This window comes from Trachymyrmex cornetzi, unplaced genomic scaffold (genome assembly GCF_001594075.2).
Source record: "Trachymyrmex cornetzi isolate Tcor2-1 unplaced genomic scaffold, Tcor1.1 scaffold621, whole genome shotgun sequence".
In the NCBI taxonomy this organism is placed as follows: domain Eukaryota; kingdom Metazoa; phylum Arthropoda; class Insecta; order Hymenoptera; family Formicidae; genus Trachymyrmex; species Trachymyrmex cornetzi.
The window spans coordinates 59,695-82,122 of NW_017299939.1; the positions used below are offsets into that span (position 1 = coordinate 59,695).

At 36.9% G+C, this 22,428-nt stretch overlaps 2 protein-coding genes across 3 annotated transcripts in view; one reads left to right on the plus strand and one right to left on the minus strand.

Annotated features, from left to right (window-relative positions):
• Nucleotides 1-1,161: 1,161 nt before the first annotated feature.
• Nucleotides 1,162-5,581, plus strand: Hem (Nck associated protein 1 Hem). Its single transcript, XM_018516297.1, has 2 exons — nucleotides 1,162-1,241; nucleotides 1,317-5,581. The coding sequence occupies exon 2, from the start codon at nucleotides 1,454-1,456 to the stop codon at nucleotides 4,820-4,822; it is 3,369 nt and encodes a 1,122-aa protein (XP_018371799.1). The 5' UTR covers nucleotides 1,162-1,241; nucleotides 1,317-1,453; the 3' UTR covers nucleotides 4,823-5,581.
• Nucleotides 5,582-8,206: 2,625 nt separating this feature from the next.
• kuz (zinc-dependent metalloprotease kuz) overlaps nucleotides 8,207-22,428 on the minus strand; it is a 141,861-nt gene continuing 127,639 nt past the window's right edge. Inside the window, exons 3-15 of one of the 2 annotated variants that reach the window (XM_018516296.1) lie at nucleotides 19,831-20,025; nucleotides 14,768-15,066; nucleotides 13,492-13,638; nucleotides 13,252-13,400; nucleotides 12,937-13,171; nucleotides 12,672-12,846; nucleotides 12,373-12,541; nucleotides 12,100-12,277; nucleotides 11,785-12,018; nucleotides 11,548-11,664; nucleotides 11,301-11,465; nucleotides 11,064-11,193; nucleotides 8,207-10,272 (exon numbers count right to left, since the gene is read on the minus strand). In XM_018516296.1, the coding sequence (XP_018371798.1) occupies nucleotides 10,133-10,272; nucleotides 11,064-11,193; nucleotides 11,301-11,465; nucleotides 11,548-11,664; nucleotides 11,785-12,018; nucleotides 12,100-12,277; nucleotides 12,373-12,541; nucleotides 12,672-12,846; nucleotides 12,937-13,171; nucleotides 13,252-13,400; nucleotides 13,492-13,638; nucleotides 14,768-15,066; nucleotides 19,831-20,025 (2,333 nt within the window). In that variant the 3' untranslated portion in view covers nucleotides 8,207-10,132. Of the gene's footprint in view, nucleotides 10,294-11,063; nucleotides 11,194-11,300; nucleotides 11,466-11,547; nucleotides 11,665-11,784; nucleotides 12,019-12,099; nucleotides 12,278-12,372; nucleotides 12,542-12,671; nucleotides 12,847-12,936; nucleotides 13,172-13,251; nucleotides 13,401-13,491; nucleotides 13,639-14,767; nucleotides 15,067-19,830; nucleotides 20,026-22,428 lie in introns of both variants that reach the window. The other variant, XM_018516295.1, reaches the window with a different exon arrangement.

Consider the following 22,428-nt stretch of genomic DNA (forward strand, 5'->3'; position numbering starts at 1 on the left):
TTAATAAAATGTATTTCTTTAATGTTTAAATCACGTCTCTCCACTTTACTGCCTTTAAATATTCTATTTTAAATAATTTTATATTATACAACTTGCATGAATTCAGAAATATCTATCTATTTTATATACGATATAATAAATATATTAAAAAAATTTGTAGCACTGTTGGTAATTATCTATATATTTCAAAATATTCTGTTGGCAAATTACCTATAATGGTAAAAGAGAGCGATCAAGTGCAGGATCGCATTGGCAGATGGCACCAGCGACAAAACGAATAATTTTCAAATTCCGTGATTTCGCTGTCGCGAAAAATGATATGCAGATTTTCAATTTTGCATTCTTTGAATCTGCTTCCCATGTTTTCGATATGCCGCAAAGTGAAATTACCCCTGTTTTACACGAATCTCATAGATGCGGCGATTGAAATATCACTTGCGAAACAAGATCGGAAATTTCCCAAGGGACGCCATATTTGTTACTCGATCGCAAGTAATTTCGTAATTTTTGATCGAACATCGCAAAACACTGCACAGCACAATTTATGCAATAGACATCTTGGAAACATTCTTAGGACGTTCGGAGGACACAGGGATGTCCAGTGGATACTTTAGACATTCTTTGGCGATCTGCGTAACATGGGAAGCTTGTGTTAAACCTACAGCGGCATGACACATTTTTTTCGATTGGATCGCTCGCATTTTTGTAAATTATTAGAACTGCGCCGCAGAATTTTAATAATTTAATAAAATGCAACAGGAAAACACGCATCGTGCGTCGCAATCATGAATATATGAATACCTGGCGAGAGAAGATCCCGAGCCTCGCCGAATCGTGTGCGCGCTTCCTGCTTCCTCACATCCAGGGGTCCATCAACGTCGTCTCCAGGTAGTCCGGCTCGCCGTTATCCAAAGTTGCACTTTAACAATCACACACGCCGCGAACGAGCGAAATTTCCCACGCTCGACATCGCACGGCCGCGATTTCAAATCTACTGCGCGCTCGGCAGTCCCGGCACTTCTACTCTAGACGTTTCGCGTTCGCCGCGTTGGCAGCACTGCGTCGCCAATAGCGCCGATAACGGAGACAGCGGAGTAACCGGAGCAACTTCACGCGGTAAGCGCACTTGCGAGTACAGCACAGCGCAGCACAGGTACTGATATAGGCACAGTGAACTGCTTCGGCCTATCGTATCGCGATGCATTGTAATTCGGTGTGCAACATGTAATCACGGTGGCAAGGTGAGTATACCGATTGCGAGACGAAAGTATCGACGTCGTGCGAGCGCGTGCAGCAATTGTCGTTTTTCCTTGCAGGAAATCAGAGGAAACACTCGGCGTATCCGGTGGGATAAATTACCCCCCAGGGGTGGGGTCAACTGATCGCTGTCATTTACGTTTAACAAGTTGATAAGTAATGCCAATCGCGTGAGGGGCGATCAAGCAACGCGGTCATGGCTCGACCCATCGTGCCGAGCCAGCAGAAGCTGGCCGAGAAGTTGACCATCCTGAACGACAGAGGTATAGGTATGTTAACGCGTATTTACAATATCAAGAAGGCCTGTGGTGATGCCAAGTCGAAGCCTGCCTTCCTGTCTGACAAGGCACTGGAATCTTCCATCAAAGCGATCGTCAGGAAGTTCCCTAACATCGACGTTAAAGGACTGCAGACCATTATGAACATTCGTAATGAGATTATCAAGTCTCTGTCATTGTACTACTATACGTTCGTTGACCTGCTAGACTTTAAAGACAACGTGTGCGAACTTCTGACTACTATGGATGCGTGTGGCGTCCACATGGATATTACAATTAATTTTGATTTGACCAAAGGTTATCTAGATCTTGTAGTCACGTACATCAGCCTGATGATTCTTCTGTCGCGAGTCGAGGATCGCAAAGCTGTGCTGGGGCTCTTCAACGCGGCTCACGAGATGGTGCACAGTCAGTCGGATCCCAGCTTTCCTCGCTTAGGACAGATGATTATGGATTATGATGCTCCGTTGAAAAAACTTTCTGAAGAATTTGTGCCGCATTCTAAATTGCTGAAAAATGCTCTAACTTCGCTATGGCCAGTGTATCCTGGTAGAAACTTGTCTGCTGACACGTGGAGAGCTGATCAGAAGTTAAGTCTCGTTGGTAGTCCTGGGCAGATATTAAAAGCAGCAGCAACAGATACCATGTCCTGCGAGACATTGAGTTTGGATAGAATCGAGAGATGGGTGATTCTTGGATTTACGCTTTGTCACACATTCTTAAGCCAGGAACAGCCAAGCAAACTGTGGATCACTGCTTTAGAATCCGGATGGGTATTAGCGTTGTTCAGAGACGAGGTGATTTACATACATCAGTATATTCAAACATTCTTCGAAGGTATGAAAGGATATGGAAAACGGGTATCAGAGGTGAAAGAATGTTACAATCAAGCAGTACAAAAAGCTGGCTATAGGCATAGAGAAAGAAGAAAATTCTTGAGGACTGCTCTGAAGGAATTAGGTTTAATTTTGACAGACCAGCCTGGTCTTCTAGGACCGAAAGCACTGCTGGTATTAATGGGTCTCTCCCATGCGAGAGACGAAGTCTTGTGGTTGTTGAGACACGGAGATAATCCTCCTACCCAAGGTAAAGGCAAAGGACGAGGTGGCGAAGATTTAGTGGATCGTCAACTGCCAGAATTGCTCTTCCATTGCGAGGAATTACGAGCGCTAGTAAAAAAATATTCTCAAGTGCTTCAAAGGTATTACGTCCAATTTCTTTCAGGATTCGATGCCCCTGCTTTACATCAGATGATACAAAATCTTCCGGTTTGTCCGGAAGACGAGGGGGCTATTCTTAGTGATATGTGTTCAATTATAGCTAGTCTGACCGTAAAGCAGGTCGAGGATAATGAACTGTTTGATTTCCGTGCCTTTCGATTGGATTGGTTTAGGCTGCAGGCCTATATGTCTATTGCGAAATGCAATATGAATCTGGCTGATAATAGAGAATTAGCTTCTTTCATGGATACTGTAATCTTCCACACGAAAATGGTTGACAATTTGGACGAGATGTTAGTCGAGACGTCTGATTTATCTATCTTCTGCTTCTACAGCAAAATATTCGAGGATCAGTTTCACATGTGCCTCGAGTTTCCTGCTCAGAACCGGTATATCGTTGCCTTCCCGCTCATATGCAGTCATTTTCAAAGTTGTACCCACGAGCTCTGTCCGGAGGAACGTCATCACATTCGCGAGAGAAGCCTTTCCGTTGTCAATATGTTTCTGGATGAAATGGCCAAAGAAGCTAAGAATATTATCACGACTATTTGCGACGAGCAGTGCAACATGAGCGACAAATTATTGCCGAAACACTGCGCTTTGTTAATTTCACAAGTTGTTAATCGCAAGAAGAAGGATAAGAACAAGAAGAACATGTACGAGATTCACAAGCCTGGTATAGAGAGCTACCGGAAAACCCGGGAGGAATTAACGACGATGGACAAGCTGCACATGGCTCTTACCGAGCTGTGTTATGCCATTAATTACTGTCCTACTATTAATGTCTGGGAGTATACCTTCGCGCCAAGAGAGTATCTACATCAACATCTGGAGTCGCGATTTGCTAGAGCGCTAGTAGGAATGGTCATGTACAATCCGGATACCAGCGAGATAGCCAAACCGTCTGAGCTTTTCGTCAGCGTTAGATCTTACATGAATGTTCTTCAGACCATCGAGAATTACGTGCACATAGATATCACGCGGGTCTTCAACAATGCCCTACTGCAGCAAACACAGGAGCTGGACAGTCACGGTGACAAAACTATAGCTGCACTCTATACGCAATGGTATTCGGACGTTCTGCTGAGGCGAGTAAGCGCCGGTAATATTTGCTATTCGGCGAATCAACGGGCGTTCGTCAGCTTGTCGGTTGAAGGTGCTATACCCTTTAACGCCGAAGAGTTCTCCGACATTAATGAGCTAAGGGCATTAGCAGAATTGATAGGACCATACGGTATGAAGATGTTGAATGAGAACTTGATGTGGCATATCGCCAGTCAGGTACAACAGTTGAAGAAATTGGTGGCCGGCAACAAGGATGTGCTGATTTCTCTGAGAACGAATTTCGACAAGCCGGAAGTGATGAAAGAGCAATTCAAGAAGCTACAACACGTGGACAACGTTCTTCAGCGAGTTACTATAATAGGTGTCATTCTCAGCTTCCGACAGTTGTCACAGTCAGCACTGGTCGACGTGTTGGAGGAACGTATACCGTTTCTGTTGAGCTCTATATTGGACTTCAGACATCATCTGCCATCCGGCGATCCTATGCGTGTCGTCTCCGAGATGACGTCGGCAGCAGGCTTGACTTGCAAGGTCGATCCCACTTTGACGACAGCACTGCGAAACCAGAAGGCTGAAGTCGACGAGGACGAGCATCTGCTTGTTTGTTTGTTAATGGTCTTCGTGGCGGTTTCCATTCCGAAATTATCTCGGAACGATAACTCCTTTTACAGAGCGTCGCTCGAAGGCCACTCTAATAACATACATTGCATGGCTACAGCAATAAATAATATATTCGGAGCATTGTTCACGATTTGTGGACAAAACGATATAGAGGACAGAATGAAGGAATTCCTCGCTCTGGCCTCGTCGAGTTTGTTAAAATTAGGGCAAGAAGCGGACAAGGAGGCAACTCGAAACAGAGAGTCCGTGTATCTTCTGCTCGATCAAATAGTTCAAGAATCGCCATTCCTAACGATGGACTTGTTGGAGAGTTGTTTTCCTTATGCACTGATACGCAATGCATATCACGATGTGTACAAACTTGAGCATTCGCAACCGTGAATTTAATAGCGAAATTACAAGACGAGGTGCTGCATTTATAACTTGCCACTCAGGGCCACTTTTTTTACGTCCACTTATAACATCGGAAGCAATCGTGAAGACTTTGCTATTATATATCTGGCCGAACGATAACTTTCCGGATAGGATTAGTTTTCGATTAGTATCGCTGAAAAAGTACAAGCACATGTCAGCGAAAGTATGAGAGAGTGGTAAATGCATACGATTGTTCAAGGGTCGATAAAGTTACTACAAATTATTTCTCGATATTTCAACAAAACGGTAAAGCTTGCGGCATTGTAATACACTTTAGCCATTTCTCTACGTTGCTTGTGGCAAAAACCGCGCGTCACATTTAATCTGTACAATTGAGGTCTGTTTATCGCCGAAACATTTGTATAATTCGATTGCCTTTGTAAGAATCTTTATCAAAGAAAATTAATCGATGGACAATTTGTGTCACGGATTTTCTAATATATTTGAGGTGACATGTAATAAGCATTTTGTATTGTACAGTATTTTCTCAATTCTGTATATTTGACGTCCGGTTTGAAATATTCATTAATAACACAATATTAAATAAAAACGTACAGTTGCATATCTTAATTATAATTTCAATTGAGTATTATAGTTTACGTCAAAAAATTTTTCTGTTACACTGGAATGTATGATGTAAGTTCCCATGACTTCAAGCTAAAAATCGCGATATTCATGTATCACACAGTAGGTATCATCATTTACCCACTATGACTTTTTAATGTACAATTGTAACTCTTTTACAATAGTTTATATAACAAATAAAACTATATGTACAAAACAGTGATTCGTAATCTTCCCAATCCTCATCGTTCCAAAGATTACAAACGAATAAATGTAAAATGTATGCTTTATTTAATTCTTTACAATGTTTTGTCTCTTTTAATCACATTAACATAACACAAGAGATATTCACAATCATAATTCATTTATTTATAATATCCTTAAAACACTCGCCGCATTCTAGACATTTTGGGAAAAAGAGAGAGAGTGGTGGTCTGAAGCTACGTTCAGCGATTGGTCAGTATCATGCTCGGTTATAATTTACAATAAAGAGATACACCCTTAAAAGCGCATCACCGACTAAAAGTAGAGATACGGCACGAACGTAAGGGTCACTTGGTGTTCGGTGATATCCAAGTAACACTCAAAATAAAAACGTACGATTCCTGGAGAAAACAATTCGTCGTTTGCGAAGTAATTCGGTACAAAGGGCACGAAATTACATGCTTAAATAATCCCAGATGCACGATGTTGATAGGTCACCACGTTTTTGGATCGATAGAAAAAATATAATCTTCGATTTTCTTTTTGTTCTTTCCTTCTCTAACATTATGTACAAGTGATAGAGTAGTGTGTTGTATGTGCATCGCGTCACAGTAATGCGGTTCTGGATTAAGATCGGTATACGGTACGCCAATCGCGTATAGTCTTGAAGATTACGCTTTCGTTATCGTTATCAACGTAATACATAACGGTGACATATTGCATTATTGCAACGAACCGTACAGGAAGTTCGTTATTACGGGGGAATTAAAGTCGCATCTTAATCCGGATGCCGCGGAAATGAATAAGCTTAAGCATATGTTAGAGGTCTGGGACAAATGATGAAGGAGAATTTATCCTTATTTCTTATTAATCCTTTCGTACGCGCAAGCGACTTCATTGTCAACTAGTAACTACACCCTGACCCCATTCCACGCTCGCTCTTTAGGCTTTCGGAACGTAACAAGGCATTGCTATCTATTTTGTCGTCTTTGGATATTCGTTACGTCGCGTACGAATTTGTACCTGCGACTTTTGATCATAACAATTCAGTCGTTCGAAATGCTAGTGGCAGTGAAATGGAAGCAAAAGTAGTTCGCGCACCGATAACGTTCGATTAGGATATCAGCTCGTTCCGAAAGCAAGTTCTAACTACCTCAAGATTGCTCGTCAAATGGCAGTGGCTTGGAACGAAATGATTACCCAGAGATTCTCGATGACTTTTCGAACGACATTATTCCGCATTTTTTTTTAATGTACAAAAAAGATCTTTCTTTTTTGGCGTAAAATGAAATTTAAAAAAGAGCGTATAAAAAGTCTTCTTTTTCTGACGGTTGTCTAAAATATTCATGCTATTATCGTACATATAGAAGACCGTAATTAACATTTATATTGGCAGAAAACATTTCTAGCGATGTACTATAATTAATGTATTAAAATTAATCGAAAACTCGAATCGCACCTGGCTACGTTCATTGGCAGTAAATCTCATCCGTTGAGTGTCACGGATTGTTGCTCGCATTGAAACATATTAAATCGTTCAATAATATTACGAGCGGCTGTGAATGGGGTCAAACGGAATTTTTTTGCACCTATACGCAAGAAATCTCGAAATTTCCTAAATAACGTTGATCGTACGATTTCTCCGGTCCACGATGAATCGCCAAAGAAACTCATACTTAAAACCTAGAGGCTCGATTACACGCATGTACAGACACTCGCACATCATCCCTAAACTTCCGTTCTGATTACAAAATACAGAATAATATTTCGCTATAATACAGATCTGATATAAAAACAAGTATTTTTTGTATTCGCTTTACCATCCGTTATGGTTATATAATCATTTTATAATGTATCAGTATATTTACACAGATATACACACTCGCGATCTATCTCTTTCGCGGTCTCTCACTCAAATATTTCCTCGCACGCCCAAAAAACTTTTTACTTTCCATCTCATTTTCTCGTAATTCCTCTCACTTATTCTTTTCCTCACGAAACTTCGTATGATCCACCTAATAATCACATTGCGTCTATTGTACATTTCCACACGATCCGCAAACTCGTATTATAGCGTCTTTACTGGCACCTCCTCGTTTCAATCCTGCATCCCTATATTCAACTTTCCGCCTAGATAAAACACAGTCTTAAAGTTACAACGCAGAGGGTTGTATGTAATTCAATTGCGGGTAGACATAGAGATATATCAATTACACCAATCGATATTTAAAAATGCGATTTCTGTTTTTAAATTCTACGAATTTCTACATGAAAAATAAAAATCAATGCCAAATTTTGGAACAGTCTCGTTTTGCTTAAAATTTACAAAAATAATATGAAAATGTCGAAGTTTAAAAATAAGTGTTCTACTATATGAACGATTATGTAATAATTATAAAAAAGTTTACGAAACATTACGTTTACTAATCTGGTTTTTAAAATCTTACTTTACAAAAATTGTATTTGATCGATTGTTAGATTAAAATATTAAAGATATGAATTATATAATTAAAAAATTGATAAAAATAAATCATAAAAATCGATTTAATAAAAAGAATTTTAATCTCTAATACACAGCTTTTCTCTGAGATGATTTGCTTCGATTAATTATCGCTAATTTAAATGTCACATATGTTTGTTATTATTCATTGTAAATGGAATATATTACTGTGAACAGGAGTGGATCGATGTCGACGTTTGTTACCTGTTGCACAAAGATGTCGATAAAAGAGCGAAAAAGAATTCAGTCATTTGTTAGATTTGGCGTTTCAGAAAAGGGAAGTGCATTAATCGTATCGACAACGGTTTGACAGCACCAGATACGATTCACTTCGAGGATGAGAACCGATCTCGTGTTTCTCGCTTACGAGTATGCAGCTGTGTACATGTGTGAGCCCATGTATATATATATATGTATATATATATATCTATATATATATTATATAATATAACATGTTCGCACGTTTCGATAAGAGGGCTCATCTTTGGTCCGCTATACGCATAACTGCGTGTTTACGGTGCAGCCCCCGACTTAATATAGCATGTTATAAAACTCGTTTTTAATTAAATATTAACTTATAACATTCGCAATATAGGCGGAGATAAATTATCAACTGCAAGATATAACTAATTAATAATAATAATCAGCATAGCTTAATAATAATAATATCATCTTCATTCATGTATAATAGTTAATGGAATACTATAGAAACGCATCATTTTGTTGTTGCTGCTCTTATATCCTTCGTAATCTCGCATAACTTCGTTTTAAAATTGGCTAATACAAATTAGTATAAGAATAATACATATCATTAATTATTATTCTACAATGGTACAGAGATCAAGTAAATGACCTGTGATGTGATTTGGTAATGGTAAGGTGCCATTTCGCTCCAGAAAGCCATTTAAAAAATATTTTAGTTATTAAAACTGTAGATAAAAAAAACAATGCGTATGTATGGTGATACTTTATACACGACAATCTTAATTTTTTTGCCCATATTGCACGAATCTTGTAGGTCTGCTGTATCAAATTTTAAAATAAAGTAAGATTGTTTATCGTTTTATAACATTCTGATCGAATAAAGAAAAAAAAAGATTTTTCACTTTATACTTGTCGATAAACGGAATAAGAACACAATAGTTGCCTTTGGAAAACACATTTATAAGTATGCGCCGTTTACCAAAGGACATACATATATTGTCTTATTGCCAATTTTCCACTAAATTTTAAACTCTAACAAACAGGATTTTAGAAACTCTCCACTTAATCTAACTTTCGAGAGCGACATGCACGAGTATCGACATCTCGAAGGACGCCGTCACACAAAGACCGTACGATCTTGGCTTCAAATCTTCGTAATGGCGAGGATGTGACGATTTTTTTCTTAACATTGTCGCGTTCGTCGCTTTACGAATACAGCGTCGATCACTAAAGCGAAATGAATCACACGTTGGATCGATTTAAATTACTTTGATCATATAACAATATCACCTTCACTGGCGAAGCCATTCTAAAATTTGATCATACGACGAGTTCTTTAAACGGCGACGCGAAAGATCGTATTGGTGCTACATAAAAAAGATTACATATATAAAATTCTCGGTGCTCACGATTTTCGCTATATACTCCATTATTTTATAATCGTGGCTCCGGTCAAATCAATCTTCCGAGTCGTCGTTCGTTCACATTTCCACGAAATTACATCTACCAAACCGATACAAAATGAGAGATCGATTTGATCATCGATACATACTTTCTTTGTATCTACGCGCGACTCTTTACGTGAATTCTATGCAACTCAGGTAAAAGAGCATATCGCTGGACCTCTCAATCTGTTCGATCATTATAACTGCTCGTCATTATTGCTTCGACCTCGGTTAAGAGACATCGTCGCATTCCTTGGAGAGTGGATCGGTTTTCTTCGCATTTGGCAATCGTTCTACACAACGGCTCGTGGTGCAACGCCGCGATTGGTGGTCCTCGTCCGTGACGACGTCCTAGGATCGTCACACCTTGTTGTGATGCCTCATCTCATATGCTGTGCTCCTCCCCCCTCCCCCGGAGCCCGAATAGGCACCGGCATACAGTTCTGGGTGATTGGAACGGCCGTAATTGTCTGCTGACCCGCTACTTGGTGGCGCACTAGCTGTGGGAACCGAGCGATATCCTGCTTAAAGTTTAGAAAAATGTTCGACAATGAAATGAAACGCAACCAAAGTAACACCGCGGGTATGCGGGGATAGAGGATTGCTGCCACTGTGTACAACAGCTAAATAAAATATGACAATAGGGAAACAGTCGCCGCAATCTCCACTCTTTCTGCATATCCTTCGCATGTTATTTCTCTCTTTCTACTTAATATGTACTTAATATAGCTAATAATATTATTCTGGAAAGTCATAATTTAGACTTAATCAATCAATGATGCAAAATCAGAAAGGAGGAGTTCGGCTTCGACATTGAATGGGAAAGAAAAAGTATTTCGCTAGCATCCAATGCAATGCCATGAACAATGAGTTAGGAGCAAATACAAGAATATATCAATATTTTTATTTTTCTAAATAGTAATGAGTTTGAAGATACATTTTACATTATGTGACAATGATATTGACGTTCATGAATTTGCTCCTATTAAGCGTAAGAATATAGGCCCCAGGCTCACCTCTGCAGATCATAGAACGATAGTATCGGGTAGTCATAGATGCGCGTCAATGCGAGGAAGATGCAAACAGGAAAAGACATTGATGTAGTTGCGGGTTACACGAGGACGAGAAAACGCGAACAACGTTAGCTTGAGTTTAATCCGCATTAGCAATCCTTTCTTTCACACTAGAGTATACGCATTTTTACCATGTATGCAATGCTGATTGGTGTTTAAGCATAGGAACTAAACTCAAGCAACGAGAAATGTGTAGATGAGACTTAATGCTAATTCACCTTTTGGATAATATTGAGCACCTCTACCCTCTCCATAACCATGAGAGGGTCCACGCGTTCCGTGACCACCTTGACTTGGTCTTGGAGGTATACTTCTTGGTCCAGGTCCACCACCAGCATGCGGATGTCGCTATAAAAATGACAAGAATCAAAACGTTGAACAAGATGGAATATTTCTTACTTCAAACAATGATACGAGCAAATTTTTGTATGTAAATGTAATTCACATGTTCTTACCATTCTTCTAAGAGTATTCATCGGTCTTGTCAATGTATCACTGATGCGCCTCGCGGGCGGCTTTTTAGGATTAGTGGAAGGAATGTGCACTGCACAACACTTGATAAACAGTCCCATAAATATGATGAAAGCTATACCCATTAGTAATACCGCCCACCAAAATTCCTGAAACAAATAATAAATAACGTCATAAAATATAAAATAGATAATACAGAGATAAGAGTCACAAAAAAATGTTTATGCTTACAGTTATCCATTGTGCTACCGATGATAACGTTTCTTTATTGAATAACAAATTTTTCAATCTCGCAAGCGGTCCTTCTGTATCGACAGCTCGGCATTTTAAGAAAACATCGCAGTAACCCTGAAGAAGAAAAATACAAATTTATAAATATGTAACTTCCAAAAAAAAATTAATAATCCGTGTATACACCCATATATTTATTAATTCTATTTCATCTGTATGTAAAGGTTAATAATTTACCTGAAAATTATCGCAAGGTGAACCAGGTCTAAGACTCATTCCACCCTCGGGCAATCCCACCATGTGCGCAAACTCGCTTGTCCCGCGACATGTTGATGCATCAGTTCCATTTTGACAGGCTAATTCGCACAGTTTTCGCTTATCGATGTTCGGTATGATGCTGCTCGTTAAAAAGCATTCTGTCAGATTCCACTCCAGACAAATGGATCCTGTGCATTCCCCATTGATGCATAACTGTAAATAACGCGTTGTTGAAATCAGCGTCGATGGTTGGCTAAATCGTACAATTCACAGAATAACACAAAGCGTGATTACTTGAGTGCCCTCATTGCATCTAGTCTTGTTGGCTTTCGGTAGTGGCGCTGGGCATTCGGAGGACCTCCCACTGCATGTAGAATTGTAACTACAGTCTGATTCGGCTCTACATTGGATTCGATGAGAGAGGGGCACAAACTGGCACGTTTCACTCGAACAGCAGGGTCCTTGACTAGGACTGCAAACGCATAATTACATTTATGAGGAAATGAATCGGGGCACTGTTGTCATTTGCTTGCACGTATTACATTTTGCTTGTACGTATTACAATACCTGCATTGTGTCCCATATTTTCTATTGCAACCTTTCGCCGTGTCATTCTTAATCTTATCCAGCTCAGACACCTGTCTGGGATAGCAGCACTTGTCCACGCACTCATCGTCATCGTATCCGCAATCACACTCCTCGCCAGCCTCGACAATTTTATTCCCGCAAAACGCTCCTAAATATAATAAATGCAATAAATTTCATCAGACAAATAGAAATATTAGAAGCAACGTTTCTTTCTATTGTTCGTTTAGTCTGTTCTGAAGACTGCTGTAGCGTGAAGGGAAAAGGCGATGTAAAAATACCAGTGAAACAGTTCCTCTTCTTATTATCCTCGATAGCATCTAGGACGTTGCTGATATTGCCAATGCTGCACTTTGAAAACTTGCTGTTGTTCGGTCGATTTCCGCTCGTCGCCGAGGCGAACATAATGTAATTACCGTCCAAGCCTCCTGGTCTGCATTCCGGCGGAAAATCGTGCTGAAAAAAAAAAGGTGATCGTTATCTCTGCGCTCCGGGACAGATTAAACACGTATGTCTACGAGAAAACACTTTTTTTTGCCGGCTTACCGGTGATCCGAAGTTATGACCTATCTCATGCGCCAGAGTCAGTTGCGATACTTTAGGCGGTACACGGCTGTTGTAATTCACGAAAGTTATGATACCGGTATTGAGGGATCTCTTAGTGGATTGATATAGACCGGACACGGTTTCGGTATAAGTCTTGAACTTCTCACAGATACCACCGGACGCGCCGGACGCGGAAGCAACCCAGGCGAGTCCGAGTGTACCACCGGTGAAATCCCTGTCGACATAGATATAACATTTATGAAGAAGCCTCAAATCGATACGAAATGTAGCGTAGTGTTTCGTTATTTCACTTACCTGTAAGTAAAAACGTAGGCGAGACAGAAGTCCTCATGATTCGAGAGAGAATGGAGATTGAGGAAATTACTAACGTCGATGTTCTCTAAGCAGAAGGGGTTGGGTTCGCTGTACGGCTGTTGAGGCGTGCACGCTGTCTCGTCATCGATCTGTTATCAGATATAGCAAGTGTGTCAATTTAATGAATTTACACATTGACGGGTATTCACACATTGACGTGTGTTATTTTCGACTCGATACCTTTATTCGTTGAACCTCGAACTTGATGTTTCTGTGCTCCGTCCTGCCATCGAATTTCGTGTCCCTGTAGATATAATTCACGGCGGTGACGTGGTGTGCGATCAAGGACAATATTTCTTCCCTGGTTTTTTCCGCGTCGTGATGCAGCTGCAAATATAGAAACATGAACTCTGACTATCCGCGTGGCAACTGTCCAAGATTGCTCTATCTCTTATTCTACGTGTAATAAAATTTTTCCCTTGATGTACTCATATTAAACAGAATTTCCAATATACAAATTTTTAATTTCTAACATCAAACAGCTTGTAATTAAGTCTCAAATATTGATTTTCTTATAAAAGGCGTGGCTATTTATTTATACATATAAATATGTATATTTATTAAAATTTAATATACAAGCTTTGTATGTATATTTCCTAAATTTTCACGTTAATTATTCTAAGTAAAACTCTCTACAAATTTTTATAAAGAGAAGCTCGAAAAAATTTGTCTAAACAAATCATTATAATTGCTTTCTGTGAAATGTGCTCTCTGCAAGAGTACGGCGATATCAAAGTCGGAACATAGGGCACAGGAGGATAAGAATATTCTTTTTGCGAAGAACACTGGAATGCGGATGGTGTCTGGTTTGTTGAGAAAATGCAAAAGGGAATTGCACTGACCGTGCTGCCGACGAAAACGCATATGAATGTGACCATAGGAAGAGAACGGTTGGTATTCGAGGTATTTCTCTATTGTGTAAGGAAATACTGGAATTCCCTAGTTACAAATTGCCAGCGAGAATTGGGTCATTTCGTCGTTCTAACAATCTGATATCCTACCTCTACTTCTTTTACATGATCATAAATGCCAATCTTCTATGTTATTTCTTTTTAACGCTCGATAAATTAAAGATAGAATGTAGGAAAAAATATTGAATTTTTAATTTCAAAGGATAAATTCATCAGCGAAAAAACAAAAAAAAAATATTTTTTAAATTAATAAAGTATATTAATTTTCCGTATATTTTTTTTTTGAAATTGCTTAGATATAATTATAAATATAAGATAAGAGAGAAATAAAAATCTCTCTTATTCTAGCTAAAATATAAATTGCATTCGAATATTCTCGCATACAATTAAAAAGAAAGAAAAAGAGCATTACAAAAAATATATGTATCTTCGAGAATACTAAAAAATTTTGCATAGATTTAAAATTACCTAAAATAATTTAAAGGACATTTCTCCAACGAATTTGCGATATATTTAGGAGCTGACTTAAAATAAATTTCACGTACCTGTTCAGAGATGTGCCTCCATATAAGAGGATCCGTTTGAATGAAAAGCGAGCAGGTGTTGTTTTCTTTCGACCTAGTCGCTCTTCGTGGCCTACGATGACTAGGTTCATTGGCTTCTCTACTGTATTTGTGACCAGGAGCCTCCTGATCCCCGTTCCAGGGTGCAACATTTGGTTTCGGCTCCTTCTGGTTCGACGATGGGACCGTTTTAGGCGGTTCATCCGGTGCAGCAGAATTCTGCACACTTTCCATCCATTCTATCACATCACTATTAGTAATACCACATCCACCGCCGTCACCTGAAAAATTCATCATTTCATATAGGACTTTATAAATCTTTTTGAGTCTAAACACATATGTTCAAGACATAACAATTAATTGGGAAAGTAAACATCAGAATGATCAAAAACTTTTCTCTGTTGTAATCGTCAATATCAGTTTGAAGGTAAAAATATATTTAGAAATATTACGTGAAAGTACATGACAAAAAACTAGCAATAATTCATCTATAAATAATCGGAGGAACAGTAATAAAATACTACAAAATACTGCAATAAAATACTCCAGCAATTTCTACGATAAATTTAGTCATCAATTATTAAACGAGAAGCGTTTATCAACGCTGGTTTTTTACATGGTAAAGACATGTCCATTTATTTGTAGCTCGAATTGACCCTAACAGGAAATAGCAGGGTAATAATAGAGGCCACTGGTATTTCTGCTTCCTGAACTACAGTAGATGAAAATCTGGGAGCGTGAATCGTAAACCAGGAAGCGCCGCAAGGTTCCTAATTAATGGCAAAGTTCATTGCCATTAATTCTGAATCTGGTCGTGGAACTCGAAACATCCACGGCCACGTGGGAGTCTTACATCATCGATGGGATACATGCGCTTCGAGTTCTCCTATAGGTAGGTCGAAGTATATCCTAAAATGTCTTTGGATAGGAATATAGAGCGAATAATAACGATGCGGAAGTCAAGTCACGTATTGTGCAATCTGCATCGCATGAGTCGCGTTGTCACCGAAACAGCGTCGTACGCGGCTTAATCATTGGCACAATTCCGCAATACGCTCGAGGTATTTGCGTGAAGCAAATATATGGACATAATGCGTCGACTAATGGCGACCTTGTCGCGGTCTCCCGGGTGTTGTATTATGGTACACGGTCTGCATATACGAGAATGTGACGACCCAGCCCATCGGAAACTGTCTTGCTCGATTTCGAATTGGTTTCCGATTTTCCGTAGAAAAAAATATCTTCACTCGATATAGAGAATTTGCTATCATTTACAGCGTATTTTCGCGATATTTGCATATTTTTGGAAGCTACAAAAATTAATTCATTGAATTGTAAATTATTCTTTAACTTCCTTTTTCTCTAATCTTTACTACTTTTAAACGTAATTTTAACTACAAATGATACACAAGTTCGACAAACTCATTTCAAGTGAAAGCAGAGTGGAAGCTTTTATTTCTACGATTTTTCCTCCTATATTGCACGCGGAGTTATTGACTTTTTTATACTCTTAAAAGAATTTTACCGTTTATAAAATGGGAATATTATTTTTGGTTTGTATTTGACGGCGATATTAACGAGCTAAGATTAATATATCGTACCTCTTACAGGCATTCTCTCAATCTACCTTCCGGAGTCGGTTCGCATAAGTACAAACCAATAACATCGCTGCCGATACAGCTGAGATAATCGTGGTTGTCGGCTTTATTGGCTGGTTAACCGTAAGCCGCGAGCTTTAATGACTCGGCGTTTCACGCGTGACGATATTGGTTGTCTGTGCTATTGCTGTCTATTATCCACGCCTACGTGCTAGTGTCAATAGATATTTCATGAGGTGGAAATGAAAGAAACGCCGCGCCGGGAGAACCGATTGACTACGCTTGTTTTTTTCCGACGCATATTTCACTCGTTAACATCAGAGTTGCGAATGACACATTTCTGTACCATTTAAAATTCATAGAGTAAATCGTTATTTCATGTAAAAAAAAAATTTAACTTTTTCCATAAATCTTGACTCTTGAATATTTTTTATTTAAACTATATTTATTTATGCTATAGCTTGTAACTATTTATACACTGGAAAAAAATTCCTAAATCTAACAATATGATATCCTAAATCCAAGTAATATTTTCTTGAATAGTATTACGTAAACATTTCTTTACTGCAAATAAATATTTATTAAAAAAAAAAGTAATAAATAATACATGTTTACGTTTAGTAAATATTTATTTGTAATAAGGAAATGTTTACTTATTGTTAGTATTATTTTAAAAAATATTACTTAGATTTAGGAAATTTTTTTTCAATATAGCTATCTCTTTGTATCTTCCCACGTTAGTTTCTAAGATTATCTATCATGTCTAATAATGCATCATGCTACGAGAGAGTTTGGATCTAGAATGTGAAGTACATTTCACCCTACTCCACTCTGCTCACCTTTAGCGTTATCGTGCCTTATGCAATGCTCCAATAAAGCAAACTCATAACATCAGACGCGTTCCCGGAGAGCAAACAGCGAGACGATGAGGTTCGGTTCACGCAGCATGCATGAACGGACGGCGCGATAAATATTATACGTAATGTACCGGTCTGTTTATTTCGACCGTTTATGCTACTGCCACGAGCATAGTGACGACGGTGGATTGCGCAGTTCAAAATCCGCTGGTCGTTTATGTAGCAGTCACGCTGACTATGCCAGATTCAGAACGAAACTGCACTCCCGGCGATTCCATCCGCGCACCTATCCAAATAAACTACTTTCCTTCCTAATGATACTCTAAATGGCGCATGGAATTCGTACTGCTGTGGACTTTCCAATATCCATATCTACGCTTTAAACGACGCAATCTTACGCTGGTCGCTATTTCGTTTCTCGATTGCGTATACACAAAGGAATACTGAAAGTTTAGCAATTCCGTCCGAATTGGCTAATTCTCTAACAAATTCTGAAATAATTCGCTTAGATGGAAATTTTATTCTCAAATATAATACGTTTTTATTGCCGGAAAAACTTCGTAAAAGTAAAATACATTAGGGTTATTCAACCGATGTGTTGCAAAGTATCTTCAAATGTGCTACGAAAATTTTAGAGAAGGTAAAAAACGACAAATTTTAGAAATAAATAAAAATTTATATCTAAAATAAATTTTAAAATTAAATAAAAACAGGAATATAGAGCGCAAAGTAAAAAAATGTTTTGAAAATTGTAAAAAAATATCTAAATTAATAACATTGTGTGTGTATTCTCATTTTAACCAAAACAATCTCTCATCATTGTAATAAAATCACTTTTAAAATGATAAAATAAAAAATAAAAAGTTTAGAACTTTACTTTTTATTTTTATACAGAAAAAAAAACAATTTTGCTGAAGTATCTAAAAGTTAGATATCTGAAAATAATTTTGTTGGACTATTAAAATAATTAATAAGCATACTGAATAATGCTACAAAAAGTTATAAGTTGAAAACAATCTAGCGAGTAGTTTGAGTGCCCTACATATCTAACTCTTTTGATAAGCTGACAAAAATATCTATCTATATTTTTGGATACTTCAATATAACCGATATAAATGTCGTGTTATCTGATAAAAGATTTATGCTGAGCGCTGAATCGTGTGCTAATAACGTACCTCGGCAAATTTAGCTCGTCATTTAATGTGCCCCGAATTGAAAAACGCTGGAATATACTTTAATAAATCAATGTAAATAATGACAAAATTATGTATGACATATAAGTTTGTTTTTATCCTCAAAATGTAGCAAAAAGCTAATTAACAGGTGTACGAAAAAACTGTCTTATTACAATCATTCTTCCAATCAATCGACCCTTCCATTAAGGCGAGTGATTTGGTTCTGACTTATGGATATGTTTTTAAACACGATTGCTAAAGGATAGCAGTAGTAAAGAATGAAAGCAGATGTTCCGAGAAGAGAACAGAAGACAGGAGAGATCGCGTGACAAAAGGGTGGAAGTGCATGATGTCGTGAGGCGCCACTTCAAGGCCGTTGCATCGAAGAACATGTCCAAACGAACGTTTAAAAACGTTCTCAGACACACGGCCGCCTTAAAATTAGTAAATCTTTCATGCACGACGGACATAACAATTATTATCACAACCGGTAGTTAACTAAATCGTTTCCAATCTAAATTTATCATTTTCTTCGAACACATATTGGGTACACGCTGCTTCTTCGTGTGCATAATGAAGTTGGCAGCTTTGTTTGAAATCATAAAGTTGTTTCAATCAGATATTAAACAAACTTTCATGACTCGAGTTCAACGTACAGTTGTGTTATCGTCCGTTAATAAATAATATATATAAGCTAAAATCAAAAACTTGTAAAGTGTGGAAAGCAATATTTATTTACATTGCAAATTTTCTCCACAAATTGCAAAAATATTTATAAATTATGGTATAATCTTACAAAAGTTAAATCATATGATACACAGATAGGATGAGTTTACTGAAAAATATTAAAAAATTTAACTATAAACAGATTTGAAAATAATTTTGTACTGTTAAAATAATCATATAAAACTAGTTATTAGAATGTTAACACTTTTTGCAGCATTGCTCATCATGTTCGAGATTCCCACGTAATTATTTTCATGGTCCAACAAAATTATTTTCAGATCTGTTTATAGATCCTGTGTGTCTAGCTGTATTTTTAGATACTTCAGCAAAATTGTTCTTTCCGTATACACACTGTAATATTTTTTTATATTTAAAGAGAAATTATTTAAAAATTAAAATATTCCGTTTTTTGTTAGTTGCACATTTAAATAATTTTTCCCTTCATTAAAACTAAATATTTTGTAATGGAAATACATTGTTGAAAGTATAAAATAAACCAGCGATAAAAGAGCAACGGATAATGTCGAATATTTCAATATTAAAAATTTATAATAAATTTCTTGAAGCTAAAAATCGTTTCTCTGCTAAATAATCATAATATTCGCGAATTAATGCATAAGCAGTAATATGCGCCTGAAGAGATAATATCGATAGAAAAAAGAGAACAAAATCTTGTTTTTTCATCTTACCTTGTCGAACGTCCAAGTACGGATCACCGACGTCATTTTCATGATAGATCACAGAATGCAATGTCTCGTTTATCTCACGTGGTGGAAAATAGTAATGCGCCCTTTCCACGTACCACGCACCACTTTTCGGTGATACTATCTTCCCGTGGAAGACTCCATCACTGACACTTCCGAACACGTGGCTACCAGGTTCGCCTGAAAGCAAAAGATATATTCCTGATCAGATGCGTGAGAGAGAATATCTAGAAAGTTTTATCATATTTTAATCGTGGCGATAAATTTTTAAGAGCACATTTTCATTTGATTTAAAGTATAGCGAATTAAGATATTTATAGCAAAATATAGATTTCTATTTAATTTTATGGATCTCTAAAAATTACGAGTTAATCTTTAAATACAAAACATGTATATATACATATAAATAATTATTACAAACACTTTGTATTAATTATTACATATTTTTCCAAAAAGATACCAAAATGAGATTTTAAAAAAATATCCCGATTTTTATTTTTTCTTCCTTTGATATAAGATTAAAAGGAAAGAAAATTATGAAAGTAACATGAATATTTGAATAAATGTAAGTAAGAAACCATGTTCGAACGTATGTGACTCTCGCTTTGCTTGAAAAAGTATCGACGATGGTATAAACTTCGTCTCTCGGTAAAACTTTCTGTACCAGAAACTGCCGGCTTACGCAGCAACTTGCTCTTGCTGTCTAGCTATCTAATTTATACGTTTAACCGAGATGCACGTAGGAAAATTAATAGCGCGTATATTTTTATCTTTCCACGAGGATAAAAAATTTTAAAAATTAAACAGACTAAAATAGAAACTTGATTTAATTATAGCGTTGAAGAACGTATAAATATGTAAATTTGGTGTACGCAGAATGTAAATTTAGTGTTCTCTGTAGTAATGGAATATTTCATATACAGATGGTCTGTGCCAATTTTCTCATCTAGAATTAAAAAAAATTCTGTAGCAGTTACTCTGCATGCCTGATACTGATGGTTCAATAATAAAAACTATATAAAATTTAACTTGATTCAATTTAAATGGTTTTATTTTTAATATAAAATACTTGTTAACGTTTATTTAAAAGTAACAAAGAAAATTTTGTTATTTCCTTATACCAATCAATTTGCCTAATAATTTCCAATCAAAATCTTTTATAATACTTTTTCTACTTTTAACTTGTAAATGTTGATCCTGCATCTTGACACATAATATCACTAGATATTCTTTTTAATTAATCCTCTAATATGCGTAACCTTTTAACCCTTTCGTGATCAACGGAACATATGTGTGTACTAAAAATTTATTTATTGTCACCTTCAACCTATTCCATTCCAATTCCATTAAAATGTTCATCAATGAAAATTATAAAAAACATTATTTTATAAAATAGGTCATGAAAAGATTTAAAAAAAATGGCTGTGGTTTTTGACAATTATGTCATAAAGCCGCTTTCCAAAATAAATGATATTATGAAATTAATATTTCACGCTAAAATAAGTGATATTGTAAAATTAATATTCCAAAAGAAATAGTATAACGGAAAAAAAGAATGTCTTTTTGTCAATCATCTACAAAATTCAAAAATTCAGATTCCACAGTTATATCATCCGATTTAAGAATTTCTTCAATAAAACGTGCAATGAATATTTTATTTTTCTTTGTGCAAAGGAGCTACGTTTGTCAACAAAAATATATTTGACTCTAAAGGAAATGTTGGAATCGTATCTCCGTCGTATTACGCATAGAAAATATTTTGCAACACATTTTCATTGGACTAACACGTCCAACGTGAAAAGATGGAAAGTACTGAATCATTAAAATCGCAGAATAAAATCTCAACATATTGCAGATAGCAGATAGTAGACGACAATAATAGAAAGAATATTTAGAAAGCGTTTCGCGCATATCCTTTTTCTCTTTAGATAATAGATCGCAGGAAAGTGAAGTCGTCCGCACAGCAAAGCTTATCACAATTCAAAATTCCTTTTGCTACAAGAATAAAGGGAATCTTTCGCTTCCGATACAGAAAACATTTCAGACAGCCTCTAACGTCACTTTAGAGTTCTCCTTCGCGCTTATGTACACATATTTTCTAGAACTGACATTGTTCTTTAAAGTTTTAGATATGCAAAAATATTAAATCAAGAATTTGTTAAAGTGTTATAGTTTATCATATGATGTCTATAGAGACTTCTTTCATGATAAAGGAGAGAAAAAGATTTTTCAAATAAATTTCCAAAGTTATCTAAAAAACTAGTTTAAAAAATAATCTTCAATGTTTTATAAATTTAAATTAAAGTTATCTACAAGTTACGTTTTTTTGCTTTTTCTTTTTTCCCAAAAAATTTGAAGTATGTAAGATACATTTGAATTTCTTTTGTTTAATCATACAGCTTTTCACAGGCTTGACAAACGCACTTCGAATAACTTATTGTTAATATAAGGCTGGGTCCACAACCTCGCTTTAAGAATAAATCGTTGTCTTTAAACCGTAAGCTGTAAGTCGTAAAACCGTAGTCTTTAAGTAATTTTAAAAACTGTAATCCACAATGCAAAACTTAAGCGTTAAGACGTATG

Bases quoted from the DNA above. Each gene is read 5' to 3' on its own strand.
- Hem (XM_018516297.1), top strand. From the start codon at position 1,454: ATGGCTCGACCCATCGTGCCGAGCCAGCAGAAGCTGGCCGAGAAGTTG.